The following is a 22,428-nucleotide window of genomic DNA, read 5'->3' as shown; positions in this document are numbered from 1 at the left end:
TTGTTTTGCTTGCAATTGTTAGTTTCCTATCTTAGCTGCACCTCTACTTCCTCATCTTTTTATTTTGAACACGTCACAGAATACGTAAGATGAATGTTTACTGCAGTTGCAGGAAAGTGGGAAAATCTGGATTTAATTAGCAAAATTATGATGAAGCTGTGAGAACGTCAGTAATACGTCTGATCCAATTGGACCCCATTGTCTCCTGGCCAAGATTGAAGAAGAGCTTCTGGTGAGCCAAATGCTGTTTTCTTAGAGCACATCCTTGCAGCCTGAGGGATCTTTCTGGACCAAAGAAGGGGAGGGTGAGGACACTGTGTCCACATATCAACATGTTGTGTGTGGAAAGGGGACGCCAAAGGGATGGAGGGGGACAGCCTTACATTTATAACCTTGGCCTAGGCTTCTCTGCATGTTCTCCCCCTTGGTTTCCCACCGGTTCCTGGGCCTGCTTGCTTCTGCTGTTGGAGGTGGCTCCTTTTTCGGTCTGGAGCTCTGGACCCAGCCCAGTGGCTGGGGTCTCTGGGCATTCTCAAGTCTCGTCCTACCAGAACAGGTGTCACTCCCCACATGTCTCTTGGGATTCTCCTGGCTCAAGATGGTCAGGAGTTGGTCTCCCCATCAAGACTGGCTATTCCTTGAGGACCGGAATATTTCCCACAGTGGCCTTCAGTACACAGTACGCATCTCCGTGCTAGGAAAGTGGCAAGAACAGAACTTCTAGACCAGAAGGAATGTTAAAAAACCATGTTGCATGAGAGACCCTGAGACTCCACATGGTTAAGCCATCCACCCACCTGAAGTCACTCCCCTAGAAGGCCACCGCACTGGCTACAGGACCAACTCTCTAGACTGCCAGGCTGGTGGACTTCTGGGCAGTGAGAGCGTTGTGTGTGCCCAGAGGAGTGAGCAAGCTTGGGCTCTGAGTTTATTGAGCTTCTCTGAGCCTCAGGGGTGTCATGATCAGGACTGTCAGGGGTCAATGGGGGTCATGTCACTTGCAAAGCAATGGGCAGGACATGTTTCTTTACTACTCATTTCCCTCAAGCAGGTAGGGGATTTGGAATAAGGTCCAGATGATGCGGGAAGCTGTGGCCTGAAAGCCTCAAGGGCGAGAAGGCGATGGGCTGGGAGCCGGACCCTCAGCTGGGCCCTCCGCCGTCCCGCCAAGGGTTAAATGCGCCCGGCTCCTTCCTCACTCACTCGCGCTCTCTCAACCCCGCCCCGCTGGCCGGGCACCGCCGGAAGAGGTGCTCTCCTGCGGGCCCCCGCCTTCGGCGACCGAGGGCTCTCCGCGGAAGAGCCGAGGGCGCGCGTCCGAGTTCAGGAGGTAAGAGGGGCCCCGGGAGGGCAGCGGGGCGGCTCGCGAGGTGGTTCCCTCGGAGGGATTCCCTGGGGTCCGGGGCGGGCAGCGGGTGCGCGGCCCCCCACCGTGCAAGGTCGGGGTCGACACAAACCTCGACCCCAGGACCCTGAAACCATGACTTGAGCCACAGGTAGACGCTTCACGGACGGAGCACCCCGGGGAGTGCCGGGTTCGGCCGCGGCCCCCGCGGCGCCCAACCAGCGCCCCCCCTCCGGGAAACCCCGCTGCGGAAGCGAGAAAACGGAACCGGAAGCGGCCCCTTCCTCGGGGCGGGGTCTCCTCGCTCCCGCGGGGCGCGGGGAGGAAGCGGGGGCCGCGGCTTCCTGCCCTGCGCCGCTGGGTGATTCGCTCCTGCAGGCCTCACACCTGTGGTAGCGCAAACCCGCGTCCCAAGTTTTCATGGCCGGGTGATGGCGCTTCTGCCGCACCCTCGGTCTCGGGCTCTGCCGGCGAGGGCTCGGCGACTGTCCCCGCGGCCGGGTGGCAGGAACGCGGGCGCTTCCGGGCTCCGGAGCCGGTGGAGTCGCACCGATCTGCGGGCAGCGGGGCGTGGGTGCTGACCGATGGCTGAACGGCCGCTCTGTGGCCCACAAGGGACCGAGGGCGGCTGGACTGCGCACCAGCAGCCGCTCCGTGTGGGCAGGGTGTGCGCGCGCTCGGAGGGCGAGAGAAGCAATCGCTGAATTTTGTGTTTCCCGAGGGGACGTGATTCAGTCTATCATTTAGCGAATGCCTCATTTTCGCCATACGTTATAGCAAGAGGGAGCGGAAAATTGAGAATAACCTAATGTGACAACAGTGAGGAAGTAACGGTCTGAAGTTAAATGAGCAGGGGTTCAGACTTCAGTCTTGGGAGGTTGGAGTCTAAGCTCTTTCCAGTTCTCTCTACTCTTTGAAAAGAAGCGCACCTGCCTGAAGAAGACAGGCCCGGAGCCAGCACAGGCGCTGAGAGCTCTAAGACAGGCAAATAGGTGTAAGAAATGCAAACTGACACAAAACACCCCCCCCCCCCCATATATGAGGGTACTTTTTCTTTTAAGAGACCATCTATTTCTAGTGAGAGTATGTGAATATGGAAGATATTTATTAATATAGCCTGAGCATTTTTGAAACAATGATATTGTTTTGTTACCGGACGGAGAATGGGTTCTAGACTCAGGTTTGGCTGTGGGTTGCTCACGAAACTGTACCGGAGAGGCTGGTGATGGTGGGAAGGAAAGGCTGCTTTATTCAGGATGGTGGCAGCCTGGGAAGATGGCAGACTTATGTCTCCAAGGCCATCCTCCCGGGGCGCCTGGGTGGCTCAGTGGGTTGGGCTTCTTGCCTTCCGTTGGGGTCATGATCCCAGGGTCCTGGGATTGAGCCCTGCATCGCATCAGGGTTCTCTGCTCAGCTGGGAGCCTGCTTCCCCCTCTCTCTCTGACTGTCCTTCTGCCTTCTTGTGCTCTCTGTCTCTTTCTCTCTGCCAAATAAATAAATAAAATCTTATTAAAAAAAAAAAAAAAAGGCCATCCTCCCCATCCTAGGGGAAGCCGGAGGGCTTTAGAGGGCAAGGGATGGGAAAGAAAGATGGTGGGGGTGGGTGGAAGCTGTGAGCAGGAGTGGCAGGTGGCCAGTCAGTCCTGTCAGTATGACCCTAAACAGGTGGTCCGGCATCTCTGGCAGCTGTTCGGGAATGTAGTCAGGACTTATCTTCTGGGAAATTCTGGTCCTTCACTCCTCAAGGCCAGTGGTCTGCAAATCTCAAGGAAAGGACATTAGTTCGGCTACAGGTCAGGGAACTTAGGTCGGCAAGCAAAGAGCGGATAAGCTTGAAGTCAATTAACACTTCAGACCTGTTGGTGTGCTGTTACACTTTGACCAGTCATTCAGTTCTTGGAAATCTATCATAAGAAATCTATGATAAGATTTAGCATAAGAAAACAAGCTTTAAAACATGAAATTTACTGCAACGTTATTTAGAATTGTTAAAAAATCCTAACTTTAAAAATCATGTTCAAAAAATGTTTTAAAAAACTGTTCAGTAATAGGGAAATGAAACAAGTGATTGGTGGCATATTGCAGAGCCATTAAAAGTGTTTGCAAAGGGCGCCTGGGTGGCTCAGTGGGTTAAGCCACTGCCTTCGGCTCAGGTCATGATCTCAGGGTCCTGGGATCGAGTCCCGCATCGGGCTCTCTGCTCAGCAGGGAGCCTGCTTCCCTCTCTCTCTCTCTCTGCCTGCCTCTCCATCTACTTGTGATTTCTCTCTGTCAAATAAATAAATAAAATCTTTAAAAAAAAAAAAAAAAGTGTTTGCAAAGACTTTGTGATAAATAGGAAATTATTTATACAATGGCATTAAATGAAAGAAAGCAGGATATTTATACAGTATCCTCACATAACGTGATCTCAGCTATTTTTTTTTAAAGATTTATTTATTTAGTTGACAGAGATTAGGTGGACAAGTAGGTGGAGAGGCAAGCAGAGAGAGAGAGGAGGAAGCAGGCTCCCCCCTGAGCAGAGAGCCCAATGTGGGGCTCAATCCCAGGACCCTGGGATCATGACCCAAGCTGAAGGCAGAGGCTTTAACCCACTGAGCCACCCAGGTACCCCGATCTCAATTATTTTTTAAAAATTTATAGAAATTTACTAAAATAGGGTGGTTCAGTTGGTTGGGTACCCGACTCTAGATACCGGTTCAGGTCATGATCTCAGGGTTGTGAGACTGAGCCCTGTGGCAGGCTCTATGCATACTGCAGAATCTACTTGAGATTCCCCCTCCCTCTCCCTCTGTTCCTCCCCTGCTTGCGCACTATCTCTCTTTAAATAAATTTTAAAAATCTTTAAAAATAAAGAAATATACTAAAGCCTTAAAAAAAGTTTTTTTTTTTTTTATTTGTCAGAGCACAAGCAGGGGGAGCAGTGGGCAGAGGGAGAAGCAGGCTCCCCACAGAGCAAGGACCCCCCAACACAAGACTCAATCCCAGAACTCTGAAACCATGACTTGAGCCAAGGTAGACACTTAACTGACTGAGCCACCCAGGCATCCTCTGAAATCTTAACAATGCCTATTTCTGGGTGGTGGGACTACAGTGTCATAATTTTCTTGTTTTTAATTTATATATGTTCACAATATTCTATAGTAAAAAGTTCTATATAAATCAGTAGATGTATTTTGAAGAAGTCGCTAGTAAAATTAACTTTTCTGATTCAAATGCTTTCTCACTTTTATAAAATTACAAAATGGCTCATCTCCTGGTGGAATGTCAGAAGACTTCCAAGAATATTTCCTTCCTCATATTGCGGGTCCACAGCCAGATAGTCCCTATTTATCCTGATGGTTCAAAGAGCTCCATGTCTCTTTGATCAAGTCCCAAGGAGAGAAGTTTTCATTTTCTCAAAGAAAAGGCACAGAATCGTAGCCAGTGGTAATTACCGTCATGGAGACCGAGAGCCCTAACAGCCTTCAGGAGAGTTCCACACCCTCCGGCACTGAGAGGACATCAGGGGATGGCATTCAGTTACTCAAAGCTGTTAAAGAAGGAAACATCGAGCTGCTCCAGCAATTGCTGGAAGGAGGGGCTGAGGTCAACTTCCAGGATGAATGGGGCTGGTCAGCTTTGCATAACGCCGTACAAGGTTGCCGGAAGGACATGGTGAATCTTCTGCTTCACTATGGTGCAGACCCTTGTCTAAAGAAGAAGAATGGGGCCACTCCCTTCATCATTGCTGGGATTGTGGGAAATGTGGAGCTGCTCAAACTTTTCCTTTCTAAAGGAGCAGATGTCAATGAGTGTGATGATAACGGCTTCACAGCTTTCATGGAAGCTGCTGAGCATGGGGAGGAGGAAGCCTTAAAATTCCTGTATGAGAATGGGGCAGAGGTGAATTTGAGTCGAAAGACAACGGAGAATCAGAAGAGGCTTAGAAAAGGAGGGGCCACAGCTCTAATGGATGCTGCTGAAAATGGACATGCAGACATCTTGAAGATCCTCCTTGATGAGATGGGGGCAGATGTCAAAGCCCGTGACAATAAGGGCAGAAATGCTTTGATCTATGCCTTTTGGAAGTCTGATAATGGAAACTTGGTGGACATCATTTCCCTTCTGCTGTACCACGGGGCTGATGTCAATGTGAGGGGAGAGAAAGGGAAGACACCCCTGATCCTGGCAGTGGAAAGGGGGGACTTGGGTTTAGTGCAGATGCTTCTGGAACAAGAACATATAGAGATTGATGACACAGACAGTGAGGGCAAAACAGCGCTTCTGTTGGCTGTCGAACTCAAACAGAAGAAAATTGCTCAACTCTTATGCAACAAAGGAGCCAGCACAGACTGTGGGGATCTTGTGATGATAGCGAGACGCAATTATGACGCTCCCCTTGTAAAGCTGCTTCTCTCTCATGGGGCCAGAGAAGATGGTCGCCCTCCTGTGGAAGACTGGAAGCCTCAGAGCTCACGCTGGGGGAAGGCCTTGGAACATCTCCGCAGAATATACCGCCCTATGATTGGCAATCTCAAGATCTTTATTGATGAAGAATATAAAATCGCTGACACTTCTGAAGGGGGCATCTACCTTGGGTTCTATGAAGGGCAGGAAGTAGCTGTGAAGCGATTCTCTGAAGGCAGCACACGCGGACAACAGGAAGTCTCCTGTCTGCAGAGCAGCCGAGTAAACAATGACTTGGTGACATTCTATGGGAGTGAGAGCTACAAGGACTGTCTGTATGTGTGTCTTGCCCTCTGTGAGCAGACCCTGGAGGAACACTTCGCCGCGTGCAGCGGGGAGGCTGTGGAAAATGAGGAAGATGTGTTTGCCCGAAATGTTCTCTCATCTGTATTTAAGGCTGTTGAGAAACTCCATCTGCTGTGTGGATATACACACCAGGATCTAAGCCCACAAAACATCTTAATAGGTGAGTCCCCAGTCTTCTCTTAGAAATCGTGGGGTCTTTATTTACAGGTCGGAAAGGAGTAGAGTAAATGTGGATCATTCAGTTTGAGGATTAACACAACGGATTCAGGATTATAGTGCTGTCTCTTTTGCTACCAGGTAGAACCTTACCCCACATGGAGGTCGCAGATGCCAATGATACCAGGCTAACTTCATATTTCCTTTGGCAAATACAAGTATGAAGGTTATGTCTTGGATGGAGTCAGCTCCAGAATTTTGAGTTCCTCAAGTAGCTGGCAAATCAGAGAATCCTGAAGGTGTATTCCTTCAGCTAAGATGGTAGCCACTGTGATCTTTTTTTTTTTTTTTTTAAGATTTTCTTTATTTGTCAGAGAGTGAGAGAGGGCACAGAAGCAGGGGAAGTGGCAGGCAGAGCAGGCAAAGGGAGAAGCAGGCTCCCCACTGAGCAAGGAGCCCAACATGGGACTCGATCCCAGGACCCTGGGATTATGACCGGAGCCGAAGGCAGATGCTTAACTAATTGAGCCACACAGGCACATTTAATGGCAAAACCAAGGTCAAAATTGCCAGGATAAGATACAGCAAGGGGGCAGACGAGTCAGCACCCACTGGCCTCAGCCAAAACCAAAATCAATGAAAGCAACATTAATGGAAAGAAGTGGAGCTGAGTGTCAGTCCCAGGCCATGTGGTGCAGCTGGAAGAGTCTTGGCTTGCTGCACCATGGGGTGCAGCTGGAAGAGTCTTGGCTTGCTGCACCATGGGGTGCAGCAGAAAGAGTCTGGTCACGTGTAGGGAGGCTTGCAGCCTAGTCCTGCCGCTTTGTAGCTTTGCACTCTCCAACAAGTCACTTAGTTCTGTGAGCCTTAGTTTCCTCACTAAGATGGACCATACGTCTATCATAAGGTCGCTATGAGGTGCAACGTGTTAGACAAGTTACCTGTATGTTGTAGGTTAGGTACTCAGCAAAGGCTAGGTACTTGTCCAGAGGGCTAAGCTGAAACTGATACCTAATCTACAGGCATGCACTGAGATTTAAGGTAGGTATAAGGGAACAAGACAAAAAGAGGGTTCAGGTATTGAGAGCAGAGAACAGTATTTAATTAAGGTCCTGGATGAGACCTGGAAAGAAGTATGTGGACATCAGAATACAACTGGAATCTGGCTTTTAGTTTGAGGACAAGGGCTAGCGGCATTCCTTCCTGGTTTTAAGCAACTTTGCTGGGGAGACTGACAAAGGCCAGAAATATGTGCAGCTTTACAAAGTGAGGCAGAGTCCTCAAGATGCAGCCAAGGGCAGGGTCCTTTTCAGTTCTAACCGCTCATCTTGATACAGAAGAGTCACATATGTTCACATATCAAGTTCACAGCCACATATCACTACCTCTTCTTTGGCATTTCTGATACCACGTCTTCTGTTCTTTTTTTTTTTTTTTTTTAAAGATTTTATTCATTTATTTGACAGAGATCACAAGGAGGCAGAGAGGCGGGCAGAGAGAGAGAGAGGAGGAAGCAGGCTCCCCGCTGAGCAGAAAGCCCCATGCAAGGCTCGATCCCAGTACCCTGGGTTTATGACCTGAGCCGAAGGCAGAGGCTTTAACCCACTGAGTCACCCAGGCGCCCCCACCTCTTCTATTCTTAACCTTGAACAATAGAAAATTGAGAATTGATTATATTTCTGCCTCCAAGTGGTGAACCTAACACATACCACAATCTGTTTCTTATATTAAATCCCTAAAACGACAGGAGAAGATTGTTAAATGAATTCCTAGCTAGAGTCAAAATAACAAAAGAACTTTTACAGGACGAAATCTTTGAGGAATTGTAAAGAGACTGAACATGGTAGGATGGGATGAGAGAAGGACACAGGAGCCTGCACAGATGCAGGGTGCCACAACTAAATATTGCTCCTGAAAGTGGGAGTAGTGCAAAGAAATGCCACTCGGGAGTAATGGAAGCCAGAAGCAGGAGAGGACACAAGACCAGCTAACAGGCAGGTTGCTGCATCAGTAAAAACTAGGAAGATCACACCCTGTGCATTCCCCACAGACCAAGCATCTGTGCCCAGCCTGTCTGTCTGTAGACTGGGCTACTACTTGAGACACTAGAGGTTGATGATTGCAAGAGAAACAAAGAGCAGTTAAATCCACAAGATTTCTGCCAAAATATCCTACTAAGTGGCACGTCCTGCTTACCTCCCAAGTTTCACTGAGCAAAACGCAAAGCAGAAGTTCTGACAACTGCCTCCATCTCTGCCCTGTGTTGGGTGGCATTAACAGAAGCAGTTCAAAGGGCATCAGGGATTCTCAACTGCAAAGTAAGGCTTACGGTCAAAAATCACTGAAGATATTTATCATGTGCTGATAACCATAAAAGGGGTGCATGAAAAAGAAGAACTTAGACCCAAAGAAACAAAGCTAACTGAGTATGTTAGTTTCCTATGGCTGCTGGAATAGATTATCACAAACATGGTGGTTTAAAACAGTAGGAATTTATTCTCCATATCAGATACATGATTCATAATTTTCCCCCCATTCTATACATTGTCTTTTCATTTTGTTGATGGTTTCTTTTGCTGTGCAGAAGCTTTTAGTGTGATGTAGTCTTACTGGTTTGTTTTTGCCTTTGTTGCTTGTGCTTTTGGTGTCATATCTAAAATATTGCCAAGAACAATATCAACGTGCTTTTCCCCTATGTTTTCTTCTAGGAGTTTTATGGTTTCAGGTTTTACATGTAAGTCTTTAATCCATTTCAAATTAGTTTTTGTGAGTGGCATAAGATAGGGGTCTACTTTCATTCTTTTGCATATAACTATCTAGTTTATCCAACATCATTATTTGAAGAGATTTTCTTCTCCCCATTAAGCATTCTTGGCTCCCTTGTCAAATATTAGTTGACTGCATATGTGTGGTGGGTTTATTTTTGGGCTCTTTATTCTGTTTCACTCATCTGTGTGTCTGGTTTTATACCAGTACTGTACTATTTTGATTACTAGGTCTTTGTAATGTAGTTTAAAATCAGGAAGTGTGATGCCTCCAGTTCTTTTCTTTCTCAAAATTGCTTTGGATGGATTAGTGCCATTATAAAAAGAGCTAGCTAGTTGTCTTTTTACCATATGAGGTTATAGCAAAGAAGGTGGCTGTCTATACACCAGTATGAGGGCCCTCACCATGAAGCCAATGCTGTTGACACCCTGAGCTCAGATTTCCAATGTTCAGAGCTGTGTGAAAGAAATTTCTGTTGTTTAAGCCACACCCATCTACTGTAATTTGTTATAGGATCCAGAATTGACTAAGACAACTATCAAATTATTATTGTTCACACATGATTCAAAATAAATACAGTATTTTGATATTTTTAACATGCAGTGTTACATTAGTTTCAGGTATACAGTATAATGAGTCAACAATTCTATACACTGCCCAGTGTTCATCATGAAAAGTGTACTTTAATTCCCTTTACTTCTCCCATTCCCCCACTGACCTCCCCTCTGGAAGCCACCCGTTTGTTCTCTGTATTTAAAAGTCTGGTTTTTTGGGGCACCTGGGTGGCTCAGTGAGTTAAAGCCTCTGCCTTTGGCTTAGGTCATGATCCCAGGGTCTTGGGATTGAGCCCCGCATCAGGCTTTCTGCTCCCCAGGGAGGCTGCTTTCTCCTCTCTCTGCCTGCCTCTGCCTACTTGGGATCTCTGTCTGTCAAATAAATAAATAAAATCTTTAAAAAAAAAAAAAAGACTGGTTTTTTGTTTGTCCTTTTCCCCTCTTTGTTTGTTTATTGCTTAAATTCCACGTTATGAATGAAATTATATGGTGTTTGGCTTTCTCTAACCGACTTACTACACTAAGCATTATACTCTTCAAGACCATCCATGTTATCACAAAAGGAAAGATCTTATTTTTTGATGGCTTAGTAATAGCCCATTATATATATATATATATATATATATATATATGCCACATCTCTTTTACCCACTTATTAATCCACACTTGGGATACTTCCATATCTTGGTTATTGTAAATAGTGCTGCAGCACATAAGGGTGCGTATAAATTAGTGGTTTTGTTTTCTTTGGGTAGATACCCAGTGGTGGGATGGCTGGATCATAGGGTAGCTCTATTTTTAACTCTTTGGGGAGCATCCATACTGTTTTCCACAGTGGCTGCACCAAGTTACATTCCCACCAACAGTGTGCATAAAGGTTCCTTTCTCTCCACATTATTGCCAACACTTATTATTTCTTGTCTTTTTGATTCTAGTCTTTCTGACAAGTGTAAGGTGATATCTCTTCCTGGTTTTGATTTGCATTTCCCTGATGATAAATGGTGTTGAGAATCTTTTCATGTGTCTGTTGGCTGTTTGTATGTCTTCTTTGGAAAAATGTCTATTCAGGACTTCTGCCCATTTTTAATCAAATTGTTTGTTTGTTTTGGTGTTGAGTTGCATGTGTTCTTTATACATTTTTGATATTAACCTGTTATCAGATATGTCATTCACAAATACCTTCTCCCATTCAGTAGGCTGTCTTGTCGTTTTGCTGATAGTTTCCTTTGCTGTGTAGAAGCTTTTTATTTTGGTTCAGTTTTGCTTTTGTTTCCTTACCTAAGGAGACATATCTGGGAAAATGATCCTATGGCCAATGTCAAAAGAATTACTGCCTGTTTTTTTTCCCGTGGGGGTTTTATGGTTTCAGGTCTCACATTTAGGTCTTTAATCCATTTTGAGTTTATTTTTGTGTATGGTGTAAGAAAGTGGTCCAGTTTCATTCTTTTGTCTGTAGCTGTCCAGTTTTCCTAAGCACCATTTGTTGTAATACATTTTTTTTTAAACATTTACGGATCCAGGAAGACTTTGTACCTGCAGACTGTATCTGAAAGAACTGCTAGAGAATACGCATAAGGAAGGAGAGAAAGAGCCTGCAAGAAAACAGTGACTTATAAGCAGCGCAGAATAAACAAACAAATTAAAAAATTGTTTAAGTAACCCAATTATGTTTTATTTTAAAAATTTTTAAATAAAAATTATTTTTTAATAATTTAATTTTTGATGAAAAAATATCATCTTAGATGGTATCCCTCGGGTGGGAGTGAGGAGGGAGGGGTTCTCGATTCACTGACAGTGGGGTGGGGTATGCAAATCTTATCCTAACTCTGCCCATCAACTCCTAGCAGTCTGTGATTCTGTAAGTGCAGAGACTAAGTGTAAGAGTTAAAAATCTTTATAGCACTCTCACAGTCGATTGAATCTAAAAATTAAAAAAAAAAAAACAAATCTGGGGCTTGTTAAAACAATTAAGTGTTAGAAGAGATGTGAAGTGTTCCATTAGGCACTTGAAATTTAAGTAAGAGAACTCAAAGTGGCTTAAACAGTGAAGGGGGTTTATCAGTTCCAGTAGCTGAAACCAGTCCCAGGTTTCCAAGGTGCACCCTCTACCCCTTGAACCTCACTGCAGGCTACTTCCAACTTCATCCCTCCTCTCCAGGCTCTTGGGCCTCCTTCCTGTCAGAGTGGAATTCCTCAGCTTCCTTTCTGCCTTAGGAAATGCTATCTAGAATTCTCTCTTCCCTGTTCCACTCATCCACGTGAATTCTACTGATCTGTGTCCGAGCATCATTCCTTAAGGAAACTTCTCTTCCACACACAGCCATGTGGCTCTTGTTATACAGTTCCGAGCATTCTGCACTTTTGGCTAGCATTTTTATTATTTTTTTTAATTATTTATTTTTTTTAAAAAATATTTTATTTATTTATTTGACAGACAGAGATCACAAGTAGGCAGAGAGGCAAACAGAGAGAGAGTAAGAAACAGGCTCCCCACTGAACAGAGAGCCCAATGCGGGGCTCGATCCCAGGACTCTGGGATCATGATCTGAGCTGAAGGCAGACGCTTTAACCCACTGAGCCACCCAGGTGCCTTGGCTAGCATTTTTAAAGTTGCAATTGGGGCACCTGGGTGGCTCTGCCAGTTAAGGGTTTGCCTTTGGCTCAGGTGATGATCCTCGTCTTGGGATTGAGCCTTACATGGGGCTCTGTGCTTCTCATGCAGAGTCTGCTTATCTCTCTCTGCCCTCTCCCTCCTTGCTCTCTCTCTTTCAGAAGTCAATAAATAAATCTTAAAAAAAAAAATAAATAAAGTTGCAAGTAATTTTACGTTCACTTGGCATTCGTCTCCTTGCTCAGAGACTCAGAACTCCAAAGGGCCTGTACTGTGTTCTTCACTGTCATTCTTCCCCCTCTCTGGACCCTTGTTGAATAATTTAATGGGTTTGTTTTCGCTAGACTGTGAGTTTCCACCCAACTTTGATATCTAAGTTCAGAACCAAAGGGGTTGGAGAAGCACACAATTGTGCCAACCATCCTACCACCCAGAGTTACCCGGTAGCTTTCTTAGACACCTTCAAGCCAGAGCAGGAGCCCCTCCTTCAAGGACAGATCACTGACTTGCTCTCCTCTCGTCTGGTCCTCCTGACCTCGCCCATCCATGCATCCTTCTTCTGGAAGACTCAGCGGCTTCCTTCAAGGGAGAACGATTCTGAAGAGGGCTAATAAGCAGTGGCTCATTTCAAGCACATGGTTAATCCGCGGTAACTGATGACAGTGTCGCAAGGGCTGTGGTTGGTGGGCTTGACTGAGTGGGGGCCTGTGGCGAGCTGCTCTTGGATTTGGAGTCTCGTTGGTTAGTTGTTATTTAGCTTCAGGAAGTCAGCCGTATCTCCGGCCAGCAGTTCCTTTATAAATCTGTGCTTACTGCCCCCAGGAATTGCCCTAGCAGGAGCAGGTTAAATTTATCCTCGACCTTCCCCACCCCCAGGTCTAGAAATAAAAGAAATTTAAATCTTGCCCTTGGCAGTTACCTAACAGGTCAAATGACACAGTGTACGTGACTCTTCTGAAGCGTAAACAGCCATGCAGATATAAGCTTTATTATTGCCTTCTTCAGAGAGGATAGCGCATCGTGGTACATATTTATTTAAGTTAATTACAAGGTGAAGAGAGAGGATATTCATGGCATCTCTACAAACTGTCCCTTAGATTCCAAGAATGCTATTTGCCTGGCAGATTTTGATGAAAGCGTCAAGTGGGCTGGAGAGCCGCAGGAAATCAAGAGAGATCTACAGGTAGTTTCTACAATTGCTTTACTTTCCCATCTCTCTGCTTCCTTATTTGGTCTGTTCCTTCCCTTATTTCCTTTGGTCAATTAGACATCATTTCTATTTTAACTCTTCTAACTGACTTTCAAGGCGTTCCCTCAGGGCTCCCTGCCTTCATGCCCTTGCAGACAATGGCCTCTCTCAGGCCTGCAGAGGCTCCTTTCTGTATCTATTTGGTTCCCTCTCTTCCTCTACCGGGAGAGAGTAAATGAATTGAGCCTGCCACACGGCTTCTAAAATTACCTCCAGGAGATATGTCCAGATGACCTCCAGAGTTCCTGCAGGAGGTATTTCCTGCCTGAAGACAAAGCAAATGGGATTTTTCCTCCGCACTCCTTTGACCTTGTATGCTGACCTCCTAGGAGGACCAGATACGAAGGCCTTCTGAAACCCTGTGAGGGATGGGATAGATCCCCTGCTTGAGAGAGACTAATCTTGGCCACAGAGGTGAAGAGCCTGAAATAGCTGTTTTTCCTGGGAGGAGACAGCAGAAACAGAGCCTGACCCCTGGGTTCCAAAGCTCCCAGATTGACTCTGACCTGTCCAGGCAACTCGGTCCTGGGGGCTTCTCCAGGACGCAGAACGTTCAACCCTGGGGCAAGAGCTCTCCAGCCACCTCTGGCCCTTGCTGCTAAAAGGATTTTAGCTCCTTCCTTGAGTGGTGCCTTCTCTGCTATAGGAAGTGCTTATGCTGGCCCCTCCTTGGCCTTTTTGCCCTGTCATGGCCCAACTCTTGGGGCTGTCATCCTGTCCCATGGACCTGGACTGGCTCCTTTTTCTGGCACTTGACATAGTCCCAACCCAAAGTCCCAGTTTCCAGCCAGAGTCCTGCATTTCCCTTGTTGAAAACAGTTTTCCTCTCCTCTGTTTATTGACATTCGATCCAAACTTTAAGGTCCAGCTCAAATTCCTCTTCCTCTAAGCAGTTTTCCCTGACCACTCTGACCTAGGATTATCTTTTGCTCCTTATAATCCTAAACCATGGGGACTATATACTGTCTTGAAGGGTTCTCCATGCTGAACCTGTGTCTTCTCTCCCTACCAAGCCTGTGGACTCTTGGAGATTTCTCTCACTTTCCATTTGGTCATAACCTGCATCACACCCCCATACAAAGTGATGATTCACAGGTAACTTTGACTTGATTTGTGGCTTTCCTGCAGGCCCTCGGATGGCTGGTCCTGTATGTGGTGAGGAAGGGAGAAGTCCCTTTTGAGACACTGAAGACTAAAAGTAATGAAGAGGTGATTCGACTTTCTCCAGATGAGGAAACTCGGGACCTCATTCGTTGCCTGTTTAACGCAGGAGACAACGTGCAGGGGCACCTGAACGGCCTGCTGGGTCATCCCTTCTTTTGGAGTTGGGAGAAGTAAGTAAAAGTTTATTGCATATTCCGGGCCTCCTCCAGAAGGGAGACAGGGAGTGTATGAGTCATGATATCTATCTATCTATATCCAAATGATAAATATAAATATAGATTTATTTAAAAATATTTTATTTATTTACTTATTTAGAAAGTCATAAGTAGATGCTGTGCTGAGGAGGGAGCCTGATGTGGGGTGCTGTCTCAGGACACTGAGATCATGACCTGAGCTGAAATCAAGAGTCAGGCCCTTTAATCAACTGAGCCACTCAGGTGTGTGTATGTGTGTGTGTGTATATATATACATATATGTATATATATGTGTGTATATATATATATATATATATATATAAATTTTTTTTTTAATAAAGAAATGGCTCATGCAGTATGAAGGCTGAGAATTCTCACCATCTGCCTCTGTAAGCTGGAGACCCAGGAGAGCCCACAGTGTAACTGAGTCCAAATCCAAAGGCCTGAGGGTCAGGGGCACTGAATGTGGGTTCCAGGAAGAGTTTGAAGGCCTGAGAGCTGGAAGGGCTGAGGCCAGGAGAAGACTAATGGCCCAGCTGAAGAAATCAGATAAGCAGAGGTCAATTCCATCTTTTGTGGGTTGGATGAGGCCCATTCACATTGGGGATGGTGATCTGCCTTACTGAGTTCAGCAGTTCAGATGCGAGTCTCATCTGGAAACAGCTCACAGATACACCTAAAATAGTATTTAATCTGTGGCCAGACAATTTAACACTAGTATTAACCGTAGTGGTAGGGTGGTCCGGGGAGGAGTCAGGCTGGGAGTCAACAGACCCAGGCTCTCCTCTCAACTTGGCCTTTCGTAGCTGTGTATCTTTGGAACAGAGACTTAACCTCTCTGAATTCTGGTTTTGTTTTCTGAAGAAGCGAAGAAGAGAAGGAGAGAGAGAAAGAGGGAGAAATATGCCCGCCTGCCTCTCCCATCACGCAGAATTTTTAGAGAATTTTTAAAGAATGGTTTTACTACTTTCATCAAACACCAAAATGTAACATTGTTTTCTGTCTGAAAAGAGAGGGCAGAACAGAATGACCATGATAATTTGTCATCCTCAGCCGCTATAGGACCCTGAGAGATGTGGGAAATGAATCTGACATTAAAAAGGGTGTGTTTAAAAGCGAGATTGTCCAACTACTGCAACCTGAAAAATCTGAATGTTCCAGAAGTTTTGCCAGGTGGACTTTTAAGGTATGAACCGTTCCTATGGTCTGGAATAAGTATCTGTGTAATGCGTTATGTTAGTTTTTCTAACTTTTTTTTTATATTGTAGGCCTGGCTCAACCAAGGGGTGGAAAAGGGGACTTCCCTGCCTTCCTCTCCAGCCCGGTCCCCCTCTGCCCTGTTGGGTCAGAGGCCAGGCCTTCCTGACAGACAGACTCTCACCTGGACTCCTCCTTAGGATTCCCTTATCCCAGGCCAGGAGACTTTTTCCTTTCTTAGGGCTCTTTCCCTCCAGCGCTGGTTCTGAGAGGGGCCTGGCTAATGATCCTATTACCGTTGGGACAAGAGTAGCTGATTAAATGAGGTTATCCCCGAGGAGCTGCCACACCATGGGGCTCCTCATCCAGGGAGAGCCTGGCGGCCGCTGCTATATACAGCCCAGTTCTGAGCAGCTGCACACACCTCGCTTCCGCCCGAGAAAACACACCATGAAGAAAAGGGGATCTTTCAAATTCCTCCTCTTCAGGAAAAGGTCCATCTAATGAACTAAATACAGTAAAACATAAAAAATAAGTCACCATCTCGATCTAGTCAGTGCTATCAGAACTTTAATTTTTTTTTTTAATTAATTTATTTATTTACTTGACAGGCAGAGATCACAAGCAGGCAGAGAGACAGCCAGAGAGGGGCGGGGGGAGCACGCTCCCCGCGGAGCAGAGAGCCTGATGCGGGACTCGATCCCAGGACCCCGGGACCATGACCTGAGCCAAAGGCAGAGGCTCCAGCCCACTGAGCCACCCAGGCGTCCCTCATTTTTTTTTTTTTTTAAAGATTTACTTATTTATTTTCAGAGAGAGAGAGAGAGAGAGAGTGTGTGTGTGTGAGAGAGAGAGAGAGAGAGAGAGCGAGAGAGCAGGGAGGTAGGAGGGGGAGAGGGAGATGGAGATGGAGAGAGAGAGAGAGAGAGAGAGAGAGAGAGAATCTTAAGCAGACTCTATGCTGAGCATGGAGCCCAAGGCAGGGCTGCATCTCTGAGATCAGGACCTGAGCCAAAACCAAGAGTTGGATGCTTAACCAACTGTGTCACCCAGGCACCCCCGAGAACTTTCATTATTATTACTTAGCAGACATCTATCAAGTACCAGTTACTTGCTGAACCTATGCGAGCCCATGGGCATGTGAAGCAGAATACAGCATGGTCCATGGGGGGCTGAGAGACCCACAGAAGCACTGCCTGTGTGATGCATGCTGGGGAGCTCAGAGACTGTGCAAAGCACTATGGGAAAATCCATAATCCTCAGGTCTTTGACTGAGACCCACAGCTCTATCCTATGCCTGATCTAGGACGGCTTCTCCCACACGTCTTTGTTTCTGGGTCTCATTTTGCTTTCCTTCCCTCACTTACCTCTAGATGATACATCACACTCATAATTGCTGCCTTGGCGTCCATCTTTCCTGCTCCCCTTTACATTCCACAAGGGAAGAGACTATCCATTGTCTTGTCCACTGTTGAATTCCTAGCATGGAGTAAGAGTGCCATAACTCTGGTAATGAATGTCTATAAAACTTCAGCTAAGGGGTGACTAAGTGGCTCAGTCAGTTAAGCATCTGCTTTCAGCTTAGTTCCGGATCCCAGAGTCCTGGGATTGAGCCCCATGTGGGGGCTTCCTGCTCAGTGGAGAGTCTGCTTCACCCTCTCCCTCTGCCCCTTCCCCCTGCTTTCTCTCTCTCTCTCTCTCTCTCTCTCGCTCTCAAATAAATAAATAAATAAATAAATAAATTGTTTTTTAAAGAAAAACGTCAGCTGGAATGTAAACTTGTAGGAACAGAGATGTTGGAAACCAAAGTAGATAACAATAACAGCTGACAATTCTCTGGTGCTGACTATATGGTGGTTATAGTTCCCAGGACTTTCTGAGAGTTTCCAGTTAATCCTTATAACAGCCTTTGAGCTAATTACCTTCATGTCACAGGTGGGCCCACGGAGGCACAGACAAAGCATTTTTCCAAAGGTCAAGAACCAGCCCTAGGATCTGCTGCCAGGCTGTCTGGCTGCTGAGGCCGTGTGCTAAAGCTGCTCACTGCAGGAAGCTGTGATGCCATCAAGTCCACCAATGCATTTCACGGCTGAGCTCATGGAGACTCAGACGTGTGACCTGAAGTAGGCAGGGCTGGAGAGGTGGAGGTTGGCACAATCGGGATGGAAAACCCATTCTTTCTTTTCCCAATTCATCAGTTTTTTTCCCCTAAGCTTCACTGACTTAACGTTGAATTCTGAGGCCTTCAAGTCTTATCTCTTAGTTCCCCTGTGAGATTTTGATTTTCTGTTGCTTTTTGTGACTTGCCCATTTTCATGGTCGGTTGTTCAGTTTTGCGACCGCATGGAGAAGCCAAGTTTTCCCGTGTTTGCTGCTGCCTCCTCTCCACAGGCCACCCCATCCTGCCACACAGACACGCTTTCTAAGTATGACAGCTATCGACACAGGTGCATGCACAAAGAGAGAGGCAGTGACTTGAGAGAAGCTGCTCTGGGACACTTAGAGGCAAGGAGAAACATGACAGCTTTGGAAATAGAATTCAAAACAAAGTCAAACAAAAACAAGGACACTCGTTTTGGCAATGGCTGCCAGGTTTGATGTTAGTCTGAACGAATCCTCTTCAAAGGGGAAACATAACCAATTACCAACTCGGGTGGGTGGCCACAAGGATAAAAACTGCGTAATATGATGAACAAATGTCTCAGTATAGTAGCCAAAGAATTCCTAAACCATGTTTGAATACATTTAATTTCTCATGGAAAATAGTTCGCTTGGAAAATAGAGACTGGTATGTAGAATTACTTATGATCCTTCATCCAGACAGAACTATGGATAGCATTTTGGTGTATGGTATTTACTTCCATTTGTTTCTTTCTATTAATTTGCATTATTAGTTAGTGGTAATTTGGGCATATACCCAAATTTGCAATTTGCCTCTTTGTATTAATGTCCCGTGAGGATTTATTCTGTGGTGCTACCACATTTTTGTGTAATGTTTTGTGTTTTAGATTGACACATATGTTATGCATAAAATGAATGAGTTTTATATAACTAAAAAAAAGCCTGCTTATAAGAACACTCTGAGTGATCTGTTAAAGTTCATCCGGAATTTGGGAGAACATATTAATGAAGACAAAAATAAAAAGTGAGTATTATTTCTGTTCCTGGAAGTCATATATGACACGACAATGATTAAAAAATCCCATTCTAAATTGATATCTGCTATTTGTTAGAAGGAAGAAAATTTATTTTGATGAAATGAAAAGTAATTCCTTTCCCCTATTTGGAAAAGGGCCAACACAAGGGTCTCACAATGAATGGACGTGCCCGGCAAGCTCTCCTCTTCCTTCTTAACTTTTGCTGAGCCCTCTTGAACAGAAGGGTGGTAACTCCCTTGTGGGGAGCAATGTTGGGGGCCGGGCAGCTGGGTAAGGTGAATGTAGTACTGTAAACATCTAAAAAGTAGACCCGTGTTAGTGAAATCAGATTTTGCGACCCAAAATGTTAGCTGCAAACTCATGAAAAAACCTTGCAGTTTTTATGGCTCTTTTGGATTTTGGAACTGTAGGTAAGAGATTGTGGAACTGTATCATCTTCATGTTCTGGATGATAAAACTGGGGTTCACAAAAATTAAGTTGCTAGTTAGCTGAAGAGTTGTTAGGACATGAATCTTGTTCTGTCGGATTCCAAAATCCTTACTTGCTCTGCTCTAGAAATGGAGGGAGCAAAGAAATCTCCGGGCCCAGATGTTATAAAGGGGGAAGACGATCTGGGAGGCAATCACGTGAATACATTTATGTTTCATTTCAGCATGAAGTCGAGAATTGGAGAACCCTTCCCGTATTTGCAAAAGAGATTTCCTGATCTGGTCATGTATGTCTATAAAAAACTACAGAACACGGAATACAGAAAGCATTTCCCCAAAAACTCACAATCCGAAAAAGCACTGGTGTGATGCAGGTCAACCCCAAGTGGTGGCTGAGGCTTTCGACTTCAGGGAGGTCCTTATTTAGCTGTGTGATCCTGGGCACATCACAATTCTCTGGGCCTCTTAATTAACCTGATTGCTGGTGAGGATGTGACAGGTCCTGGCACAGTGTTCAGTATTCCCCACATGTTTATGACTAGACAAGAATACGCTCAAACTACCCTCCGGGACCTTCTCACAGCTTAAGCTTACTGGCAGGAGCTGGGGGGTGGGGTACCCCGCTGAGACTTCTTTTGTCAGTGGCACCAATGGAACCAGTGCCTAGACCTCTAGGGCTGGATTATCTCCTTCGCTTCTCCCAATGACCTTGCAAGCTAGGGTTTGTCATCTCCACTGAAGAACTAACACACCTGGGGCACCTGGCTGGCTCAGTCGGTAGAGCATGTGACTCTTGGTCTTGGGGTTGTGAGTTTGAGCCCCATGTTGGGTGTGGAGATTACTTAAAAAATAAAATTAAAAAAAAAAAAACCCAAAAACCCACAAGAACTGGCAGACCTGAGACTCCGAGAATTGGACCTACTTGCCCAAGATCATACAATGTGCACAGAGCACTATATAAACGCATGTTGTGTTATTGTTATCTCTCACGTGGGTACTTTTGAACTTAATTACTAGCCCAGGAATCTTTTGGATGGATCCCAAAAGGAATATGTCAAGGGGCTTCCAGGAAGCTCATTCATTCACTGAGTCCACTTATTCATTCATTCACTCTTTGTTGATCACCGAGAATAAGCCTAGGAACTGATTGTATGAACTGCATTCCTTCTAGAACCACCTACACTGGTTTTCCACGACCTTATGGCAGTAGTTCTCAACTGCCCCTCAACTGGGGGCAGTTTTGCCCCTGAGGGGCCATTTGGCAGTGTCCGGGGATGCTTTTGGTTTCAAATCTGGGAGATAAGGGGGTGTTACTGGCATCTGGTAGGTGGAGGTCAGGGATAATGCCAAATATTCTACGATGCGCAGGATAGCCCCCCACACCATGGAATTATTCAGCCTAAAATATCAGTGGTGCCAAGACTGAGAAACTCTGCCTTAAGGGATTGGGACACCTTTGAACTGACTTGGGGCCCAGGACCATGGATTATGTGGACCACCTCACAGAGGAGTGACTTGGATTTGTTTTCTTGCTTCTGAATTTGTAGTGAAACAATTCCAGTGTCACCTCCCAAGAAGTCTCCTGAACACCCTCACTTTCCACACCCCAGTCCAGGGGCTCTCTCTGGCTCCCTAGCACCCATAGCCACACCAGAGCATGCTTCTCTCCACCTTCGCATGCTTCTTCCCTACTGGAATGTAAGATCTTAAGGGCCCATATAGCAGATATATATCAATATCAATATATAGATAGATAGATATTAATATATAGATTGATATAGATATATCAGTATATAGATAGCTATATAGATATATAGATATAAAAAATGAGACATATCTATAATTTATTTGTATCATTAATGCCTAGCAAAAAGTCTGCCACATACATATTCATTGAAAAATGAATGAGCCATCTTCATACATGAATAATAATGCTACCTGACATTTTAATGGTGCTTGATAATTTATAAATTACACCCACATATTTTCTCTCTTAGTTTTCAAAACAATCCTGGGAGGTAGGTCCTGTTATCCTCGTTTTGCAAGTAAGGATGGAGACCTGTTGATTTACTCTAATACATAGCTAGGAAGTACCAGTGTCTTGATTTGAGCATATTTTTGGCATTAAGTCTGATGTATTTTCCACTCATTCTTGTTTGTGGTGGTCAAGGTGGAGCTTTGTAATGGGAAGGTCAAGGAAAACAAAATGAAACAAACACGGTATCATAGGTTCTTTCTGAAGAGATGGTGGCCTGAACCAGACTTCATTTAAAGTCGAGAAGTGTTGGAGTTCAAGTAAACAAAATTGACGTTGATGTCTTCCGCTCTCACCGGTAACTGTATGGTTCATTCTCTCCTTGCTTAAAAAAAGGGAAGTACTGGAAGAAAGAAATTTTAGGCTGTTCTATAAGGTTTTAGGAGCAGGGATATTGCTTTGGGTTTTAAAATTACGTTTTGGTTTTCTAATTTGTTGTAAATCTCTGGATATGTCAATCAAAATGCCCATTTGTAAAGCATATTCAATAAAACTTGGAATCATCTAATTAAGTCTGATTTTCTCAATGTGATATTTTCACTATAAAGAGTAGTGATAGCTATAATAGAAAATGTTCAATGAGTAACGCCTGGGTAAGTTTTAAGAAAGGGCATCTTGCTCTTTAGTAATGGGAAAAGGAGCCTATTTTCAGCCCACCAGTAATTCTGTAACAATAGGCAGCTTAGGTGTCTTTGTAGAAAGGGAAGGAAGGAACTCAATGTTTTAACCTCTGCTTTAATTCTCTGAAGGTTTCTGTGGGCACTCTGTAAATATTTCTCATGCAGTCGTCATTATCACAAACATTTAGTTGAGTG

General features: G+C 45.2%; 1 protein-coding gene across 1 annotated transcript; it reads left to right on the top strand.

Moving 5' to 3' along the window:
• Window positions 1–1,221: 1,221 nt before the first annotated feature.
• RNASEL (ribonuclease L) lies at window positions 1,222–20,141 on the top strand. The gene is given in 9 exon segments (XM_082702866.1): window positions 1,222–1,330; window positions 4,250–4,360; window positions 4,617–6,260; window positions 13,285–13,370; window positions 14,565–14,770; window positions 15,848–15,980; window positions 19,000–19,136; window positions 19,803–19,911; window positions 19,913–20,141. Coding segments are annotated over 7 exon segments (2,238 nt in total). The 5' UTR covers window positions 1,222–1,330; window positions 4,250–4,360; window positions 4,617–4,786; the 3' UTR covers window positions 20,006–20,141.
• Window positions 20,142–22,428: the final 2,287 nt, after the last annotated feature.

The sequence above is a fragment of the Mustela nivalis genome (assembly GCF_964662115.1).
Source record: "Mustela nivalis genome assembly, chromosome: 16".
In the NCBI taxonomy this organism is placed as follows: Eukaryota; Metazoa; Chordata; class Mammalia; order Carnivora; family Mustelidae; genus Mustela; species Mustela nivalis.
The sequence above is the reverse complement of the archived record's forward strand: the minus strand, read 5'-3'. Positions and strand labels throughout refer to the sequence as shown.